Below are 20,390 nucleotides of genomic sequence, written 5' to 3' on the forward strand. Positions count from 1 at the left end.
AGAATGGGAAAAGATTAGAGAGAAATGTTTTGAGTATGATCTTCTTTTTGGATCTGAATTCCAACTTTCTAGGGAATAAAGCAACAAATCTCACTAGCTCTTCTACTCTAAATTAAACCTGTACTTGTTTTCATCTTGAGATGAAATACCCACAATGTATTTGTCTGATATTTCTTATCCAAGGAACCATTGCCCAGATATTTAAGAGGAAGCTGAATCTTCAGCTGTTCAACATTTAACCAACAGTAGATTGTTTTGTTTTCTGTCTATCTCTCTGTCCAGTATCCATTAATCCTAAATGTGTTTATGTGTGATGGGTGGAAAGGGAGTGATGCTCTCCTAACCAGGAATCTGGGAGAGGTACTGGTTTCATCACTTGGCAAATGGAAATGTGTACAATCTCATTATATCAAGTAGTGTCTATGTTGGGCAGTAAGCACCTTAAGAAAAGAGAGGAATCTAGGGAATAATGGCTGACCCAGAAATAAATGTAATAATAAATTATAAAAAAAATTTGTATAAAACTTGTTTATCAAATAATGAAAGCAATGGCCAACAGTAAAAACGCTTATTTCATTATCCTGCTTTCCAGAGTGTTTCATTTCTTAAGGAAATGACTTTGATGTGTTTTTTTTAACTACTTGGAAGAAAGCCATTTTAAACTGAGTTTAGAAGCGAAATCAATACAACAGTTCCCAGAACTGAGATGCAGAGAGCATTCTACTTCATGCATTGAAGTGGAATTAAAAGTCTTAATTGACTCATGGGCTGACCACATACTTCTGACATGTACTAGGTTTAATAAATCACAGACCCTGAATGACATTTTCTTCCTCATAAGTCACTGAATGGGTGAGTATTTAGTGCAGGATACAAATTATTTGAGTTTGATTTTCCAGAAGCTGCTATATACTTTGCAGATGTATATATAGTAGTTTTATTTTTATTTTATAGGAGCCATCATATTCTAGGTAGATGAGTTTTGGTTTCCTAAAGGTGCCTTTTAGATATATATGACTTACAAAATAGGTTCTACTTATCAGAAACCAAACGACTACGACATGAAAATGTTATTCATATGAAGAAGAGATGATTCTGCTCTTCAAATTCCTCTACGGGGTGACTGTCTCATTACAAAGAAGTATTAGTTTACCCTTATGGTGTGAAATTAGACTCCTTCTGGGCAAACTTCTGTATGTTGTGCTTGAGATGATTATAATACAAAAGAGAAAAATTATGTTTCTGAAGTTTCTAGACAAGAGTAGGTCTTGGACAGTCACAATTTCTACTTGCCATCTCTTTCTACCTTAGAGATTTCCCAAGAAAAGACTTAGACACTATGATTCATCTGTAGCTATTTCTTATTAAGGACTATGGATACACCAAAAATGCATCCATTACCTATATTCCTAACTCTTCCAGTCAAATGTGTTTACTATACATACAAATTACTTATATCATGGAGGCGAGAATGTGAGAAGTATCTGTTGTGAGGAAACTGGAACTGGAAAGCTATCAGAAATCATGGGAGTTCTAGCTTCTATTTCTCTCTCTGCCTCACACAAACAATTTAATTTTGCTCACAGGGTATTCCCATCTCCCAACATACTCTCCATTCTTTTCTGTCAATCCTGTTTACTCATATTAACTGCTTCTGGATGCCACAGGTATGCACATGATTTGCCATGACTACCGCAGACTCCCACTACTAAACTTTGCAGCTTCAATTCCTGTAGCTAACTCCTGCTGTTTGTTTATTGGGTTTTCTAGTTCAGAAAGAAAATTTGATTGGCTAGGCTCATCATTTTCTTTCCTTTTGCTTTTCAACAAAGTTTTATAAAAAATATGATTTACACACCATTAAATGCACGCATTTTAAGTATACAAGTATTTTAAGTATACAAGTAATAATTTTTAGTAAATCTGTAGGATTGTACAACCATCAACATAATCCAGTTTTAGAACAGCTCCATCAACATGAAAAACTCCTGTGAGCTTATTTAGAATCAATTCCCACTCCCATCTCCAGCTGCAGGCAACCACTTATCTGCTTTCTGTCCCTATAAAATGTCTTTTCTGCATATTTACTGTAAGTGGAATATACCACATGTCATATTTTGTGTATGGCTTCTTTCATTGAGTATAATGTTTCTGAGGTCCATTGATTGCAATAGCTTTAGAATAAGTTTTGAAATTGGGTTGTGTCCTCCAACTTTGTTCTTTTTCAAAAATGTTTTGACTATTCCAGGTCCTTTTTATTTCTGTACAAATCTAGGGTCATCTTACCAATTTATTTTAAAAAACTGGGATTCTGGTAGGGATTGCATTAAATATATTAATCAATTATTGATCAACTTGGAGAGAATTATCATATAAATATTGAGGTTTCTAATCTATAAAGATGTAATATCTCTTTAGATATTTAATTTCTCTCCAAAATAGTTTGTAGTTAAGTGTACAAATCTTTCACTTCTATTGTTGAATTTGTTTCTATGTATTTTATACTTTTTGATGCTATTGAAAACGGAATTATTTTCTTAATTTTATTTTGGATTGCCACTGTTAACATACAAAAATATAATTTACTTTTATATATTTTATATCCTGTGCTACAAACCACTCTTTAGTGGTTTTAGTAGTTTTATAGTGAATTCTTTGAATTTTCTACATAGATAATTATGAGTCTGCTAATAAAAAATGCTTTATTTCTTCCTTTTCAATCTAAATGGATCTATGTATTATCCATTGTTGAACTGTACTGTCTAAAACCTCTGGTTATAATGTTGAATAAAACTGATAAGAACAGACATCTTTGGTATGTTCCAGATCTTAAGGGGAAAACATTAAGTCTTTCTTTATTAGGTATGATGTTAGCTGTAGGCTTTTTGTATATGCCCTTTATCAAGTTGAGGAAATTTCATTATATTTCTAGTTTATTGAGAGTTTTTAATATGAATGAATGTTAGATTTTGTTGAATGCGCTTTCTACATGTACTGATTTTACTAATATGTTGTATTACTTTCTTTGGTTTTCATATGTTAAACCAATCTTGCATTTCTGGGATAAATCTGACTTGTTCATATTTTATATTCTTTTTTACTTGCTACTCATTTTTTGCAATATTTTATTGAGGATATTTGCATCTATGTCTAAGAGCCATATTGGCCTGTAGTTTTCTTTACTTGCTTTTTCTTTTCATTCTTTTCTTGCTTTGGTATCAGGGTAACATTAGCCTCAGATAATTATCTGTGCAGTGTTTTCCCCTCCTTTACGTTCTAAAAGAGTTTGGGAAGAGTTAGTATAATTTATTTCTGAAATACTTTATAGAATCGACAGTTGAAGCCATCTTGGCTTGGGGTTTTCTTTACAGGAATATTTTTAGTTCCTATTTCAATGTCTTTAATCATTCTAGGTTTTTTTTTTTTTTTTCGGATTTCCATATCTTCTTGAGTCAGTTTTAGTAATTTATTTCTTTCTAACAATTTTCTCATTTCATCTAAGTTGTCTAATTTGTTGGCTGAGCTGTCCTTTTAGTGCCAGGTAATATCATAGATTACTGCCCAGTCTTGCATTAATCTTTGTTGTGACCCATTCATTTGTGGCTGCAGTGTGCTAGGGTATCTCTGTAAAAGATGAGGCTGCCAAATGATTATTCTATTGGGTAGAGACTAAGAGACAATTTAAACAGGATATAATTCCTTGGCAGTTGTATGCTGGAAAACATTCTGAAACTAGTTTTATCCAACACACTAGTTTAACACTTCAGCACAAATCCTCGTACTTACTCTTGGGTTTGGAACTTTGCAATGTTGAAACAGCATTTGGAGGTGTAACACTTGTTACTGTTATGTTTGAAATGATGGATTTATTCTCCCTGACATCAGGGGTTGTGACTCTTAATCCTGTAAAAAGAATGAACAGTCATCAGGAGTATAACAAATCACCAGATCATCTTATTGATATTCATATTAATATCCAACTAAAACTTGAAGATTAATTTCTAGAAGTCTTCTGACCAAGCCTTAGAAATCCAGCATTTTAACATTCACCTTTTGGTGATATAATTAATTACTTTAAAGAATGTGGAGGGACATTAACTTTCTTGTGTAGGTTATCTCACTTGATTATCATTGTAATCTTATGAATTAAGTAATCATGATGATAATTATTTTATATATAAGACTCAGAGAAATTAAATAATTTCCCCACAATCACATAACTTGTAATAGGAGAGAACCATGACCTGAATTCAAGCCTTTCTGATGGAAAAGTTAATCACTCAGCTACCCTGGGAAAAGAAAGGTAAGGATATGGTAGTAATTAAGTATGGCACTATTGTTTTCATGCCACTTGGGAAAATATTTTCAAGCAGGTGGAATAGTCAGGGGATAAGGGATAATAGGACATAAATGGAATACATTTTTAATTATACTTAGTTCATTTTCTTTGAAAAAAAAGAAAAATTTACAACAAAAATATAAGCTGAGCTTTTCAAAGACAACATTTGAATAAGATGACTTGAAACAACTTATATTTGCCTATATATTCTGAAAAAAGTCAATGCCCTTCAGTTTTTTCAGTCTAGTATGGAAACATTGGGCTAGTGAAGAAATGCAGACATGCCATTTACTGCATGCTTGGTGTTAGCTAGATGTGATGCTACCTGGAGATGAGGGGAAAGCAGTTTAGTAGATCTCTAACACAGAGTAGAATGGAGCAAGAACTACTGGTGCTTTCTAGAAGTGCAGTCAACTTCCACTCTATGTCAACAAGTATCTACTGTGTAATACAAATTCTTAGTGCAGTTGAGGAAGTCATGCTGAAGAAAGGGATTGTTTGCAAGAAGACTTCATAGACAGTAGATAAATATATTTTCCTTCAGGTAAAAAGCCTTTGGAAATTAGTGTGCAAACAAAATGAAATAAATTCAAATGTAGTCTACAGTGTTAATCCCGCATATGAGAGAGAATGAGTGGGAATGGCCATACATTTCAGAGGTTAAATAGGGAGGAAAATATGTGAAGTAGAGATATGCCTTATTATAGCAAGAAAGCAGAAATTGGTATTCTTGTTAGCATGGAAGTGGGACAGGTCATCCAAAGTGCAGAAACTCAACATTTGAGGATGGAGGAACTCCTGGGGGGTAAAGATTTTGCTTCCCACTGGAATTTCAACATATGTTTGGGAAAGATCAGAACAGGAGTTTCTCTTCAGAAATCTTTGGAGAAGAATTCTTCAGCTGAGCTAAAATTGGAAAGCATGAAAAAGCTATTCTGAAAGCCTAAAGAGTTCCCTAGTATCAAGCAGACTCAATGGTCTTGGTGGAGGGAAAGAGAATATATAGCTAAGAAAGATGTGGAGGGCTGCCAGATTGGAAATATACAAAGAAAGGAGAAAAATAATGGAATAGCTGGGAATGTAACGCTAAAGATTTTGCTTAGAGAATTGCCTATTATAAATGTGGAATATATTTCACAAGTGAGAATTAGAGCCTACACTCAATGTAGGACAGGTTGTCAATTATACCGCATGAAGTAGGCCATGGAGTAAATCTTGAATATTTAAGGTAAATCAAAATATTTTAAAATATTCGTGGTAAACCTAAACTGAATAGAATAAAAGATGCTGCCACAGCCACAAATTTTTAAACTTTACTAATACACAGAAATGCTTCAAATCCTAGTCTCAGGAGAGAAGAATCTACACATGGTTGACTAACATTTATTAAGATATGAGAATCATAGTCATATTAACATCTTTTTGAGAAAACTTCCAGTTGTGTTTGTGGTTAACACATAGTTTATTCCAAACTACTGCCAATGAGTAATTCACACCTTCAGATAAAAGGTAAATCAATCTTGAAGCTAGTCTTTAAATCTGAATACTTTCTACTTTCCCTTACATAACAATATGTACCTGCTTTCATCTACAGTTATGAATTGCACTATAATCCTAGACAATAGTACATGCATTAAGTTTCACAAACATAATTTTTCTGGAGAAATATTAATTTATTAGAGAATTGCATGAAGCTACATTGGCTTTACATTTATGACTTGTGTTTTTGAGATTCATGTATGTTTAAATCTTAGCTTTTGGTATAGGTGGGACGCATTAAAGACAAAACATAAGGAATTTATCCATATTTGAGTTGGAAAAAATGAGAACTTAACACAAGAGATGCTTGAGGGAGTCGTATCAGTACCAGATTGTAAATCGATAAAAGAAATCTTGATTCCATGCATGTCCTTAGGTGAAAACCACTGCATAGGGCTGAGAGGATTGTGAGGGAGAGGGTCTGTTTTACAATTATCTTGGAATTATTAACATTAAATTTATTTTGTATATTTTGAGAAATTAAGTGTATTGAGGAAAACAGTAAATCAGGATATTAACTACATTAGGAATCTAATGTGTAGTTACCAATTAACTTGAAGGGAGGGCTTGTGATCATGGATTTTAATTTTACAGGGAGGGAGACTGGCAGCTTTATTCCTTTGGAATTACATAATGTGAATTACAGCATTGTTTTATCTGATGCCCACAGGAAAAATGTCTGACCACTTTGTCTTAAGCAATAGAATAAAAGGTAAGAGACTTTTGACAAAATTAGCATTTACTAAAATACATGCTGTAGACTATTAGTACTGTGGTATATTTGGCTTAACATGAATCAAAGATGCTTTTAAAATATTTAGGAATAAATTTAATCAAGGAAATGAAAGAACTGCACACTGAAAACTATAAAACATTAATAAAAAACTAAATAATTCACAAATAAATGAAAAGATACCCTATGTTCATGGATTAAAATAATTAATATTAAAATGTCTATACTACCTAAATTGATATACAGATTTTTAAAAATCCCTATCAAAATTCACAAGTCATTGTTTACAAAAATAGAAAAAAAATAATTTGTGTGGAACCACAAAGGATCCTGAATAGCAAAACAGTTTTGAGAAAGAAAAATAAAAGTAGAGACATCACACCTCCTAATTATTTAAAATTATATCACAAAACTACAGTAATCCAGACAGTGTAATACTGGCATGAAAACAGACACATAGACCAGTGGAATAAAATAGAGAGTCCAGATATAAATCTAAACATATATGGTCAATTAATTTTCAACAAGGGCGCCAAGAGGTTACTATAAGGAAAGGATAGTCTCTGCAATAAATTGCACTGGGGAAACTGTATAACCACATGCAAAAGAATGAGATTGTACCCTTATTTGACACAACACACAAAAATCAACTCTAAATGGATAAAATACCTAAATGTAATACCTGAAATCATAAACCTCCAGAAGAGAAGATAGGGACAAATCTCCTTCACATTGGGCTCAGCAATTATTTTTGGATATTACATCAAAAGCTCAGGCTACAAAAGCAAAAGTAAATAAATGGGACTACATTAAACTAAAAACCTAGTGCACAGCAAAGGAAACAATTAGCAAAATGTAAAAGCAGCTTACAAATTGAGAAAAATAATTTGTAAATTATATATCTGATAAGGAGTTAAGAGTCAAAGTTTATAAAATAAGTATTTAATTTAAGTCTTTAATCTATCTTGAGTTAATTTTTGTATATGTTGTAAGGAAGGCGTCTAGTTTTATTCTTCTGCATATGACTAGCCTATTATTCCAGCTTCATTTATTGAACAGGGAGTACTTTCCCCATTGCTTGTTTTTGGCAGCTTTGTTGAAGATTAAATAGTGTAGGTATGTGGTCTTATTTCTGGGTTCTCTCTTCTGTTCCATTGGTCTATGGTTACCGTAGCCCAGTAATATAGTTTGAAGTCAGGTAACATAATACTTCTAGCTTTGTTCTTATTGCTTAGGCTTTCCTTGGCTATTTGGGCTTTTTTTGGTTCCATATGAATTTTTAAATAGTTTTTTTTCCAGTTCTGTGAAGATTTTCAATATTAGTTTAATAGACAATACCATTCAGGACATAAGCATGGGCAAATATTTCATGATGAAAACACCAAAAATAATTGCAACAAAAGCAAAAGTTGACAAATGGGATTGAATTAAACTAAAAAGCTTCTGCAAAGCAAAATAACCTATCAAAAGAATAAGCAGATAACCTACAGAATAGGGGAAATTTTTGCAAACTCTGCATCCAACAAAGGTCTAATATTCAGCATCTCTAAGAAATTAAATTTACAAGAAAAAACAACTCCATAAAAACATGAGCAAAGGACATGAACAGATGCTTTTACAAAGAAGACATACGTGTAGCCAACAATCATATAAAAAAGTTCAACATCATTGATTATTAGAGAAATGCAAATCAAAACCACAATGAGATACTCTTTCACACCAGTTAGAATGGCTATTACTAAAATGTTAAAAAATAACAGGTGCTGGTGAGGTTGTGGGGAAAAAGGAAGGCTTATACACTGTTGGTGGGAGTGTAAATTAGTTCAAACATTGTGGAAAACAGTATAGCAATTTCTTTAAGACCTAAAAACAGAAATACCGCTCAGCCTAACAATCCCTTTACTTGATATATAAACATATGAATGGAAACCATTCTATTATGAAGCACACATATGTTCATTGTAGCACTATTCAGAATAGTAGAGGCATGCAATCAACCTAAATGTCCCATCAATGACAAATTGGATAAACAAAATATGGTACATATACACCATGAAATACCATGCAGCTATAAAAAGAATGAGATCATGTCCTCTGCAGGAATGTGGATGAAGCTGAAGAACATTATCCTTAACAAACTAACACAGGAAAAGAAAAGAAAATATTGCACGTTCTCATTTATAAGTGGGAGCTAAATGATGAGAACACATAAACACATAGAGGGGTCAAGGAATAAATCATAAAAAATATTAGAAAATACTTTGCAGTAAATGAATATGAAAACATAATATACCAAAATTTATGGAATGCGGAGACAGCAAAAGAAACAAGGAAATTTGTAGGTGTTAACACATATTAAAAAGAAGAATAATCTCAAATCAAAATCCTCACTGGTCAATTTGAGAAACTAGAAAAAGAAGAGCAAACTAAACCCATATGAAACAGTGGAAAGAAACACTAAGGATTAGAGAAGAATGAAATAAAATAGGGAATAGAAACACAACACAGAAAAAAATAAAACCAAAAGTTTGTTCTTTGAAAAGATCTATAAAATTGAGACACTTTTAGCTATACTGATAAAGAAATAAGAGAGAGGAGTCAAGTTATCAAAATTATGAATGAAAGATGATTCATTACTACCAACCTTACAGAAATTAGAAGGATTATAAGGCAATGCTGTGAACAACTATATGCAAACAAATTAGATAATCCAGATTAAATGGGCAAATTCCTAGGAAATCACTAAATACAAAAACTGAGGCAAGAAGAAATAGAAAATCTAATAGACTTATAGTAAGTAAATATATTAAGTTAGTATTTAAAAAAAAATTCATAAAGGAAGCTCAGCACCAGGGTCTTCCCTGGAAAATTCTACCAAACATTTAAAGAGCAATTACCATCAATCCTGAAAAACTCTTTCAAAAATCAGTAGAGAAGGGAACACTTCCCAACTTATTGTATGAGGCTAAACATATATTTCATGAATATGGACACAAAAATTCTTAACAAAATAATATAAATAAAGTTCAACACCATGTGAAAATAATTATACTCCACGACCAAGTTGCATTTAGCCTAGGAATTCAAGGTTGACTGAATATACAGAAATCAATATCATATGCCACATTAACAAAGTAAGGAATTTTTTAAAAACACGATAATTTCAATATAATAAGACAAGGCATTTTAAAAGATCCAATACCCTTGCATAATAAACACACTCAACAAACTAGTAATAAAAGGGAACTTCCTCATTCTGATAAAGGTCATCTATTAAAAACTCATAATTAACATCATACTTACTGGTGAAAAACTGACAGCTTTCCCTGAAAGTTAGAAACAAGACAAGGATATCTCCTCCCACCACTTCTACTTCAACTTTGTATTGAAGGTGCTAGCCAGGGTAGTTAGGCAATAAAATAAATAAAATAAAATTATAAATAAAAGAAAGTCATCCACGTTGGAAAGAAAAAAGTAAAACTATATTTGCAGATGACATAATCTTGTCCATAGAAAATTCTAAGGAATACACATACATATATACACACACACAAATTAGAGCTAATAAATTAGTTCAATAGAGTGGGAGGATATAATATTGACATACAAAAGTAAATTATATTTACATATAGTAGCGATGAATAATCCAAACTTGAAATAAAACAATGATTTCATTACAAAATAATTGTATTTAGAATGAATAAAATATTAGGAATAAATTTAACAAAAATAAGTTTAAGCTTAAGCTTTCCACACTTGAAAACTACAAACATCATCAAAATAAATTGAAGAAGACATAGATAAATGGAAAGACATCCTGTGCTCATAAATTGAAAGCCCTGATTGTTAAGACGGCGATACTCCTCAAATTGATCTACAGATTCAGTGCAATCCCTATCACAATTCTAGCTGGCTTTGCAGAAATCAACAAGTTGATCTTAAAATTCACATTAAAATTAGCATAATAAAATTGGCATGGTAAAGTTGAATAGCCAAAACAATCTTGGATAAAAAAGAAAAAGTTGGAGGACTCACATTTCCTTTTTTCAAAACTTAATAGAAAGTGATAGTAATCAAGAGTATATGATTCTGATATAATAATAGGCATATAGGTATAAGTGGAGTAGATTCAGAAGTCCAGAAAAAAACTCGTATTAGGTGGATGCAAATGTAATTGCAGCTTTTACATTGTCGGGATGTGCCATTTGATATTGGCATACATTCTTAAATAAATGTGATTATGTTTTTATATATATATATATATATCCTATCATGAAATGAACTTCTAGATATATGTATCTAGAATATATATAGATATATATTCTAGAAGTGTGTGTGTGTGTGTGTGTATATATATATATATATATATATATTTTTTTTTTTTTTTTAAATGGAGTCTCATTCTGTCACCCAGGCTGGAGTGCAGTGACCCAATCTCGGCTCACTGCAACCTCCACCTCCCAGGTTCAAGCAATTCTCCTGCCTCAGCCTTCCGAGTAGCTGGGATTACAGATGCGTGCCACAGTGCCCGGTTAATTTTTGTATTTTTAGTAGAGACATAAACATACACAGAGTTTCACCATGTTGGCCAGGCTGGTCTTGAACTCCTGGCCTCGAGTGATCCACACTTCTCGGCCTCCCGAAGAGTTGGGATTACAGGCATGAGCCACTGCACCCGTCCATGTTATATACAATTTTGATGGGCATTTCCGGTTTCTTTTTTTTTGCTAATGACATCACTTGCTGTTTATTTTGTGTTTATTTTAGACTATGGAAATGATGTTAGACAAAAAGCGAATCCAAGCGATTTTCTTATTTGAGTTCAAAATGAGTTGTAAAAGAAGCGCAGACAACTCACTATATCAACAAAGCAGTTGTCTTAGGAATTGCTAATGAACATACAGTGCAGTGGTGGTTCAAGAAGTTTTGCATAGTAAACGAGAGCCTTGAAGATGAGGAGCTTAGTGGCCAGACATCGGAAGGCCACGATGACCAGTTGAGATCAATCACTGAAGCTTGTTTCTCTAACAACTACATGAGAAGTTGCCAAAGAACTGAAACCTCAATGATTCTACAGCCGTTTAGGGGATAAGTGGGTGCCTCATGAGCTGAGTGAAAATAAAAAAAAATCGTGGTTTTGAAGTGTCATCTTCTCTTATTCTTACACAACAAACCATTTCTTGATCTGATTGTGATGTGTGACAAAAAGTGGATTTTGTATGACAACTGGCAACAATTAGCTCAGTGGTTGGACTGAGGAGAAGCTCCAAAGCACTTCCCAAAGCCAAACTTGCACCAAATAAAGGTCATGGTCACTGTTTGGTGGTCTTCTGCCTGTCAGATCCACTGCAGCTTTCTGAATCTGGCGAAACCATTACATCTGAGAAGTATGCTCAGCAAATCAATGCGATGCTCTGAAAACTGCAACATCTACAGCCAGCATTGGTCAACAGGACTCAACTCTTCTCCATGAAATTCTACCCCATGAAAATCAGAGATTTTCAGGCTTCCAAAGATACTATCAACAAAATTAAAAGATAACCTATAGAATGGGAAAAACATTTGCAAATTATCTATCTTATAAAGGTCTAGTCTTGAATGTAGAGAGAACTCTTACAACTTAACAATAAGAGGACAAATAGCCAAATTTTTAAAAAAACGTACAAATAATTTGAGCTAACATTTTCCAAGGAAGATATACAAATGGCTACCAAACACATGAAATATGTTCAACATCATTAATCATTAGAGAAATATAAGTCAGAATTACAAAGAGATACCAGTTCACACCCACTGAGACAAATATAATTAAGACAGACAAGTGTTAGCTAGAATATGGAGATATTGGAACTCTTGTATGTTGCTGGTGGAAAAGTAATATAGTACAGCTGCTTTGGAAACCAGTTCCTTAAAATGTTAAACATAGAGTTACCCTGTGACTTAGCAATTCAACCTCAAGACATATACTTAAGAGAAATGAAAAACATGGGCAGACAAAAACTTGCACATAAATGTTCATAGCAGCATTATTTATAATCATTAGCAAGTAGAAACAATGCAGATGTTCATCAATTAATAAATGGATAAACAAAATGTGATATATCCATAAAATGCAATATTATTTAGTGATAATAAAGAATGAACTACAGATACATATTACAACATGGATGAAGTTGAAAACATCATACTAACTGTCCAGACACAAAAGGTCATATATTGTATGATTCCATTTATGTGAAATATCCAGAATAGGCAAATCTATAAAAGAGGTCAATAGTTACCACAGGCTGGGAGGGGGATATGGGAAGTGATTGGTAATTGATACAGAGATTCTTCTTGGGGAGATTAAAATGTGCTGAAATTAATAGTGGTGGTGGCTGTACAATCTTGTTAATATACTGAAAACTTCTGAATTGTACACTTTAAAAGGGTGACTATTACGTTATGTGAATTATGTATTTTTTAAAATGGTAGAAAAATGAATCATTACTCACCTTCATCTTTACTTGTTATTAATAAAGTAACTGTTGTCATCAGAGATGTTTTAAGTAATTCGCTGGTGATTGTTCCTAGTTTGATAAAATAGATTACATTATTAATCATAATCTCATGTTACCTGTCAATAAATAAATAAATAAAAGTAAGTTAAATCTATAGGTGGACTGGCATCTCTCCTTTGTCTATCTTTAATTTTTCCCATTTTCCAGTTCGTTTTGTCTAAAGAATATATATATTAAATGCTTGGGTGGCCTACACACACACACACACACACACACATTTTTGCACAGTAAGTCCCCAAAACAAGTTTCCACTGAAGATTGTTACTTAGGTATCCTGAAACATGCAAAAATTATTGCTAAATACAAAATTCTAATGTTTAAAATCATTTTATTTTTCCCTGTGAGAAAAGTGACATGGTCAACAGGACCTAGGAATATCATGCCTTTTTTTTTTTTTTTTTCTAGAATTACATTTCATTTTATTGATTTAGTTATGGCACTGAAATTTCTAAATGAACATAAGTTATGAAGGAACCTGAAAACTTCTGTATTAATTTGTTTATTTATGAAATGTTCTTTGAGTTCCCAATCTATGCCAGGTGCCCTTCTTTGCTCTTGAGGACAGTATCCAATTCTAGTCACATTTTTAATGTTAGTATCAAGAATTATTCCTGGCATACACTAGGCATTTTGTCAATGTTGTTTCAAATAAGGAAGCACTCATATAACACATGAAAAATCAACCAAGGGCAAATCTGCCCTAAGTAGTCAACGTGACTCATCAGTTTGATACTTACTCTCCAACTCTCTGTAATAGTCTTTTTTCCTTCCTTCCTTCCTTCCTTCCTTCCTTCCTTCCTTCCTTCCTTCCTTCCTTCCTTCCTTCCTTCCTTCTTTCCTTCCCTCCCTCACGCCAGTACCCTCCCCTCCCTCCCTCCCTCCCTCCCTCCCTCCCTCCCTCCCTCCCCCTCCCTTCCTTCCTTCCTTCCTTCCTTCCTTCCTTCCTTCCTTCCTTCCTTCCTTCCTTCCATCCTTCCCCTTTCTCTTCTCTCCTTGCTTGATAAGGTCTTGCTCTGGCACCCAGGTTGCAGTGGAGTGGTATGAGCATATCTCACTGCAGAATCAGACTTCTGGCTTCAAGTGATTCCCCAATTTCAACCACCCAAAGCTCTGAGATTACAGGTGCGAGCCACAGCACCTGGCCCCTCTTCTTTGTTCATTCCTTTTTTAGCAATTTTATTTTAGACTCGGGGGTACATGTACAGGTTTGCTCCATGGGTATATTGTGTGATTAGGGCAAAAAGCTATTTACTTTTAAAGATATTATATCATTTTGAGTAAATAAATGTATATAATAGATTAAATCATTAGAATATCATAATTTTACTCTCTGCAAAATTGTTTCTTAAACTAGCATTCATTCATACCATTTTCCAAAACAACCTTTGAGAACCATGTTGAATTCTATTTAGGCTACAAATGTTTCAAAGAAATGTCTAATTTGTAAACATCTCGTATTTTGTGATGATAAACTAAAAGCAAAACATCAACTTTGCCACTTTAAAATTCTATGAAAAGGAGAAACCAAAAAATCATATACAAAGATATCCCAGGCACTTCATTTTCTATTCAAATATAACCAGGAACAGAAAGACAATAAATAAAAGGGAAAGACTATAGAGAAAATTGGAGTACTCAAACTCATACTTTTTTTGACTAATCATACAAGAAATTTCCAAGAATGTGTTTAAAATGTTGTTCTTTGTAGTTGTATCTAGTTAGTTTCTACATAGAAGATATACAACCGAAACATCACCATATTTAGCACCCTGTGTGAGATAGGTGGCCAAAAGCATTGGCCTCCTTTACTGACCTCAGGTACTAAAATATTTAATACCAGAAATTGTCAGTATCACTGTTGAGAAATATTTATTCCTGCACTATAATTCAACTCATTGAAAAATACTAGATTATTCAATGTTTTTTAAATGAAGCTGAATAATCATCAACTTTTTAATGTAAAAAAATTAAATTTCAAGTTTCTTTTTTATCCTAGAAGTTTATTTTATGACAGGGATATTCAGCGTCTGTCAAATGTTGATTTTTAACTCTAGCCATTTGGCCTTTGCACAAAATGTGCAGTGCACTTGATGTACATCTAGGAAGAGGTCAAGTCCCATTTCTCTAATTGGGTAAATCTCTGAAAGCAAGTCCTGCTCCAGGCAAAGCTCTATCAATCACATCTGCCACTTCAGTGATTATGTTGCTGCAAGAAGAATTCTCATCTCAGTTGCACATTTTCCACTTTTCTGATGATAGAATTTCTGCCATTGGCAAGAAAAATACATTTTATGTGATTTAGAAAGACATAAGCACTACTAGACCAACGATCTTTTGACCTTTAAACAAAGAAATTCTGATTAGGAAGCCTTAAAATGAAAAATAAAGATGCTTCTCCATGTTGTGTTTTTTCAGTACATACTTTCATTGTGGCTAAGAGGACCATATTGGCCATGAGAAAGAGGGGAATAATGGACTTGTTCACTACAGATACCTTTTTCTTGTATTATTTAGTAATTTTAAAAATTATTATTTTGGAGAATGGGACAATAAAACTCCTCCAAATGTAAGCCCCTTACAGGCCTGAAATTAGTAAGTCAAATATACTGATACACAATGCCTAGAACTTGATAATTCAAGATAAATTCTCCATCTTCTTTATTACTGTGTACTAACTGTGTTGCCCTTAGGAGGATGAGCATATTAAGTGTACTTAGTCTGACTCATCTAACCCTTAATACACGGTACTGATCAAATAAACCAGACAAAAAGAAGTTATTTTCTTTGTCTTCTTTGTCCAGTGTTGTTCCCTCATTCTCCTATAAGCATCACAGACCCCAATTTGCCTAACGACTTTCTCAGCCCTACCACCATGCCAGACTTTCTGTTTCCCACTCTGGATCAAAGCAGTTGGGGACTTGAGAGCCTGCCTTTCCTGCTTTATATCTCTTTTCCACCTCGCTCTCTCAGCAGCCTTCATTAGAGATCCCCGACTAACTTCCTTCCTTTAATTTCCCTCCCATTGCTAGATTTACATTTTGAGATTTTAACCCTTAAAATTCTCAAAATAAATATCAGATGATACTAAAGTATTATTATGGATTTGGAGGATTTGATGATGGCCTTGTAGATTTATGATTAATTGTCTCTTTTTTGAGATGCATATTTAATGTATAGAAGTAAACTGGCATGAAGTCTGGGTTCCCTTCAAGTACCTTGATAACCAAATTAAGAGAGAGAGTAAAACAGAGAGAAGGTAGGAAGGGGAAATAAAAAGAAAAATGAAGCAAATGTGATAAAATCTAGATAAAGAGTGATTTGGGGAGATAGACACATGGAGATAAATTACAGTATTCTCTACTTTTGGACATAGCTGTCTATTTTTATAGTAAAAATTGATAAAAAGTAAAACTTCTCTGACCCATTACAATTTTTTATAATTGTATATGAATAATTTAACACTCAAGTGGATAACTACTGAAGGACACAGACAACAGTGTAGTAAAGGAGTGTGTGTGTGTGTGTGTGTATGTTACCTCAAGTATTCTACACACTTGCTTCAAAGAAGGGTGCTTCAGTGTTCTGCTATGGGGGACCCCAAGAAGTAAAGTTGCCAGAAATTTTCTGGTTTCATCTTATAATCAAACAATGCAGAAATAATGGACTATGATCATAGTACTCTTTGTCTCTGACAATCACCACCCTATTCAAGGCCAGCAAACTAGCTTTCATTGGTCTTCTGCATACGTTTGATCCTGGTCTTAGATTGAAAATTAAGGGGGGGATAGAGAGAGGTAAAAAAGACAGCATAGGAATTTCAGTTATCCATTCATCAAGATACATGATTTTCTGGTCTTTCCATGACCTTAGTATTCTAACCAGAGTTTTTGCCCATAGACAATCCACAAATCTGTTTTTCTTTTCCATTGATTACAGGACCTGTGTGATATGCCTTATTTCATGTGTGTTACAAGATGGGCAGATGCAGTATGCATTGCATTGATAACCTCTTGTGTTTTTCATGGAAGTATTCTAATGGCTTTTAACATTTTTATGGATGGTAATCTCCTTAAATACCTAGCTAGAAAACATAATATAGTTGTCACTCAGTCCAATAACAATAATGATTACATTGCTACTGAAACCTACAAATTAAATCTATTATCAACACAATACAACCGACAAAACCAGTCTGTTATTAATACAGTTTCAACATGTTGGCTGTGCTGCTTAGGTGGAGAACTGGAATATTTAGAAAGATATTTTATGACTTAGGACATGGCAATTTATTTCTTCTCTAAAAATAAACTTTGTGTATGTAACATTCACAATAAAATCATTCTCAAACAGGAAGTGATCCCAAAGAATATCAACAAAGAAGCTCACTGAGATTTCAGGGTTTTGTATGGAACCCCAAGTAACACATAATTTCAAAATCATGAAATAGCACTGGCCTTTATAACAATCAGATATAAGATCCCAAATTATTTTCTCATACTGATGTATATACACTACTAATTTTATTTGTTAAAGTTAAACTAATTTACTAACAGTTAATCCTACCTTTAGGAGTTGTTTCAATGGTTGTTGTGATAACATCTTTCTGTGATGATCCTGTGTTTGGTGTTGTTACAGATGTTTTTGTTGTAGTAACGACAACTGATGAAGGAGTAGTTGCATTTATAACACCTGAAAAAAGTAAATTACATTAAAGTAGTTGCATTAACACTTACATATAGTTTTCCAATTAATAGACTGGTATATTTAAACAAGTATACTGTATATGTACTACTGCTAAACCGATCAGTAGAATGTGAATTTGCAGCCAATTTTCTAGTTGTAATCAATTTATCCTTAGCTGAGCATTTATTCACTAACTGCATCTACTTCTCACCAATGGCATGAATTTTCAAGATGACTAGTTAGGAGTAGTTTGTGGTTTCAGAGCAATATAATTTCTGAGAAAACTAACGTGGAATAAATGTATAAATTTGAAATTTAATAATATTTTTAATCCAACTCAATGAACCTTGCAAGATGAAATGCTTACATGGGTACTCTCTGGGCAGTAGATGTTTCACTAAATATTTTTACATCACATTAAAGTTATTAAGTAGTAAAATGTCAATATTAGTATATGTCTTCTTCATATAAAGCACTCTGTATAAATATGTACTACATACAGTATAAAATATAAAACATAATTAATAAAGACAAGAGTATACATATATACATATATACACATATATACATAGATACATAATTGCAACATACTTAAAAGTAATAGAGCCACCATAAATCCACATTTTTTAATAGTTTATTTCTCTAAATTTTAACATAATTTGGGCAAAGGCACAGAAATGAAGGCAATACATTTTTAATCCATATTATATATTTATTTTAAATAAGAATTCTTAGAACTTCAGTTGAAACAAATGAGGAAATCAGTCTTCTGTAACAACCAGAGTTGGCAAAATCATCACTTCATTATTATTTTTCAAAGTGAAGTATGTAGGATTTAACTCAGTGTTCTATAAAAAGATTTACTTCACATAAAATTATTGTAATTTATTAGCATTTATAAAATATTTTTAGTCCTGTATTTTGTTGTTTTCAACTCTGGAAATACAGTTTTATGTTAAAAATCAACATACAGCAAGCAAGTGTATAAAAATTTGGAAAAAAACAATTCACATCTATGGTAGGGTGTTGTTTTTTGTTGTTACTTGGTCTGGATAGAGTATATATACCATGTTAGTTAAGAGGATGGACTTTGAATAATGAAGGCATATTCAAATCCCAGTCAAACTGGGTATGTTATTACAGTAAATATATGTCAACAGTATGACTTCTTAAATTTAAATTACATTTGAAATGTTCCTTTTTGAATCTGAGAAAAAACAATAATCTAGCATGTCAATGAAACCAACATCTCAGACGTCATGACATAGAGTATACGTGCCATATAATTTTATAGTCTTGAGATGCTCGAAAGTGTTAGTTCTTAGCACTGACTGTTTATAGATAGCACATAGAAATTGCTTGAGGTATTCAACACATGGAGAAATGTGTTCAGCACATACAGAAATGATAGAATTGCATTTTCACAGGCTTTATGGAAATTAAGTCAAAAGCTTTTTTCACCTCTGGAGGTGCACTTCACACCCTTGGTCTTACCTCCGTACCCCACAATATTCAGCAGGAAGCAGGAATACAGCCTGTTGAAGCTTATCTTTTCACCATTAGTCATTTTGTTCTGGCTATTTTTGTTTTAGTCTTAACTTCCATAGATGTAACACTCATTTTAAATTTTATATTGAGGTTGAAGAAATCACTAAAAAAAAAAATAGCACTTAGACAGGAAAATTCACCTACAAATAGCCTGAATGATCCTCATCTGTGGACTTCCTAAATAGTAACATTGTTAATTTCTGAGCATAATCAACATCTTTAGAGATGTTTTCCTTCCTTCCTTCCTTCCTTCCTTCCTTCCTTCCTTCCTTCCTTCCTTCCTTCCTTCCTTCCTCCCTCCCTTCCTTCCTTCTTTCCTCCCTCTTTCCTTCCTTCTCTTCCTTCCTCCTTCCTTCTTTCCCTTCATTTCCTTCTTTCCTTTTCTCCCTCAATATTTATTGAGCAACTACTTATGTAAAAGTCATGATTAGATACAATAAAAGACTCTATGATTTATCACATGGTATCAAACATTACTTTTAGTCTGGTAGAAAACATAATGCCTATGCGCAGTAAATAATAAGGTATATCATGTATAGGTTGTGCAAACCAGTGTTTTTCAAACTGCAGGTTGTGATACAATTAAAGAATAATTAAATCTCTGTAGTAGATTGCAGTCAGAGCTTTTTCCAAATTGGAAAAGAAAAGAAACAATGTGAGAGTGTGGTATTGCAAATAACAGGTAAGTATTGTTTCATGAAGCTTTGGTATAGGGGTGTGTGTGTGTGTGTGTGTGTGTGTGTGTGTGTGTGTGTGTGTGAAGTCTGCACGAAATGTGTGCCAATGCAAAACACATTTCTTACTGTGATTCCAGTCAAAAATTTGAAAGCTGCTGGACAAACAATAAATTGGACAAGACTTTATAAGATAAAATAAGATTACCCTGCTGGTATGAACAAGGAATACTTCATGCTAGGAACTAGGGCTTGAAGAGTAATAATATATCTATACAGGGAGAGCAAAGGGCATGAGATGAGCTCTGGAGTGG

General features: G+C 33.2%; 1 protein-coding gene across 3 annotated transcripts in view; it reads right to left on the reverse strand.

The window, feature by feature from the left end:
- Nucleotides 1-20,390, reverse strand: part of EMCN (endomucin) — a 120,673-nt gene that overhangs the window by 65,352 nt on the left and 34,931 nt on the right. For 2 of the 3 annotated variants that reach the window (XM_030922491.1, XM_010381388.2), the window contains 4 exons: nt 19,349-19,505; nt 17,735-17,860; nt 13,106-13,180; nt 3,787-3,903 (listed from right to left, as the gene is read on the reverse strand). In XM_030922491.1, the coding sequence (XP_030778351.1) occupies nt 3,787-3,903; nt 13,106-13,180; nt 17,735-17,860; nt 19,349-19,421 (391 nt within the window). In that variant the 5' untranslated portion in view covers nt 19,422-19,505. The remainder of the gene's footprint in view (nt 1-3,786; nt 3,904-13,105; nt 13,181-17,734; nt 17,861-19,348; nt 19,506-20,390) is intronic. The other variant, XM_010381391.2, reaches the window with a different exon arrangement.

Source organism: Rhinopithecus roxellana, chromosome 2 (genome assembly GCF_007565055.1).
Source record: "Rhinopithecus roxellana isolate Shanxi Qingling chromosome 2, ASM756505v1, whole genome shotgun sequence".
Taxonomy (NCBI): Eukaryota; Metazoa; Chordata; class Mammalia; order Primates; family Cercopithecidae; genus Rhinopithecus; species Rhinopithecus roxellana.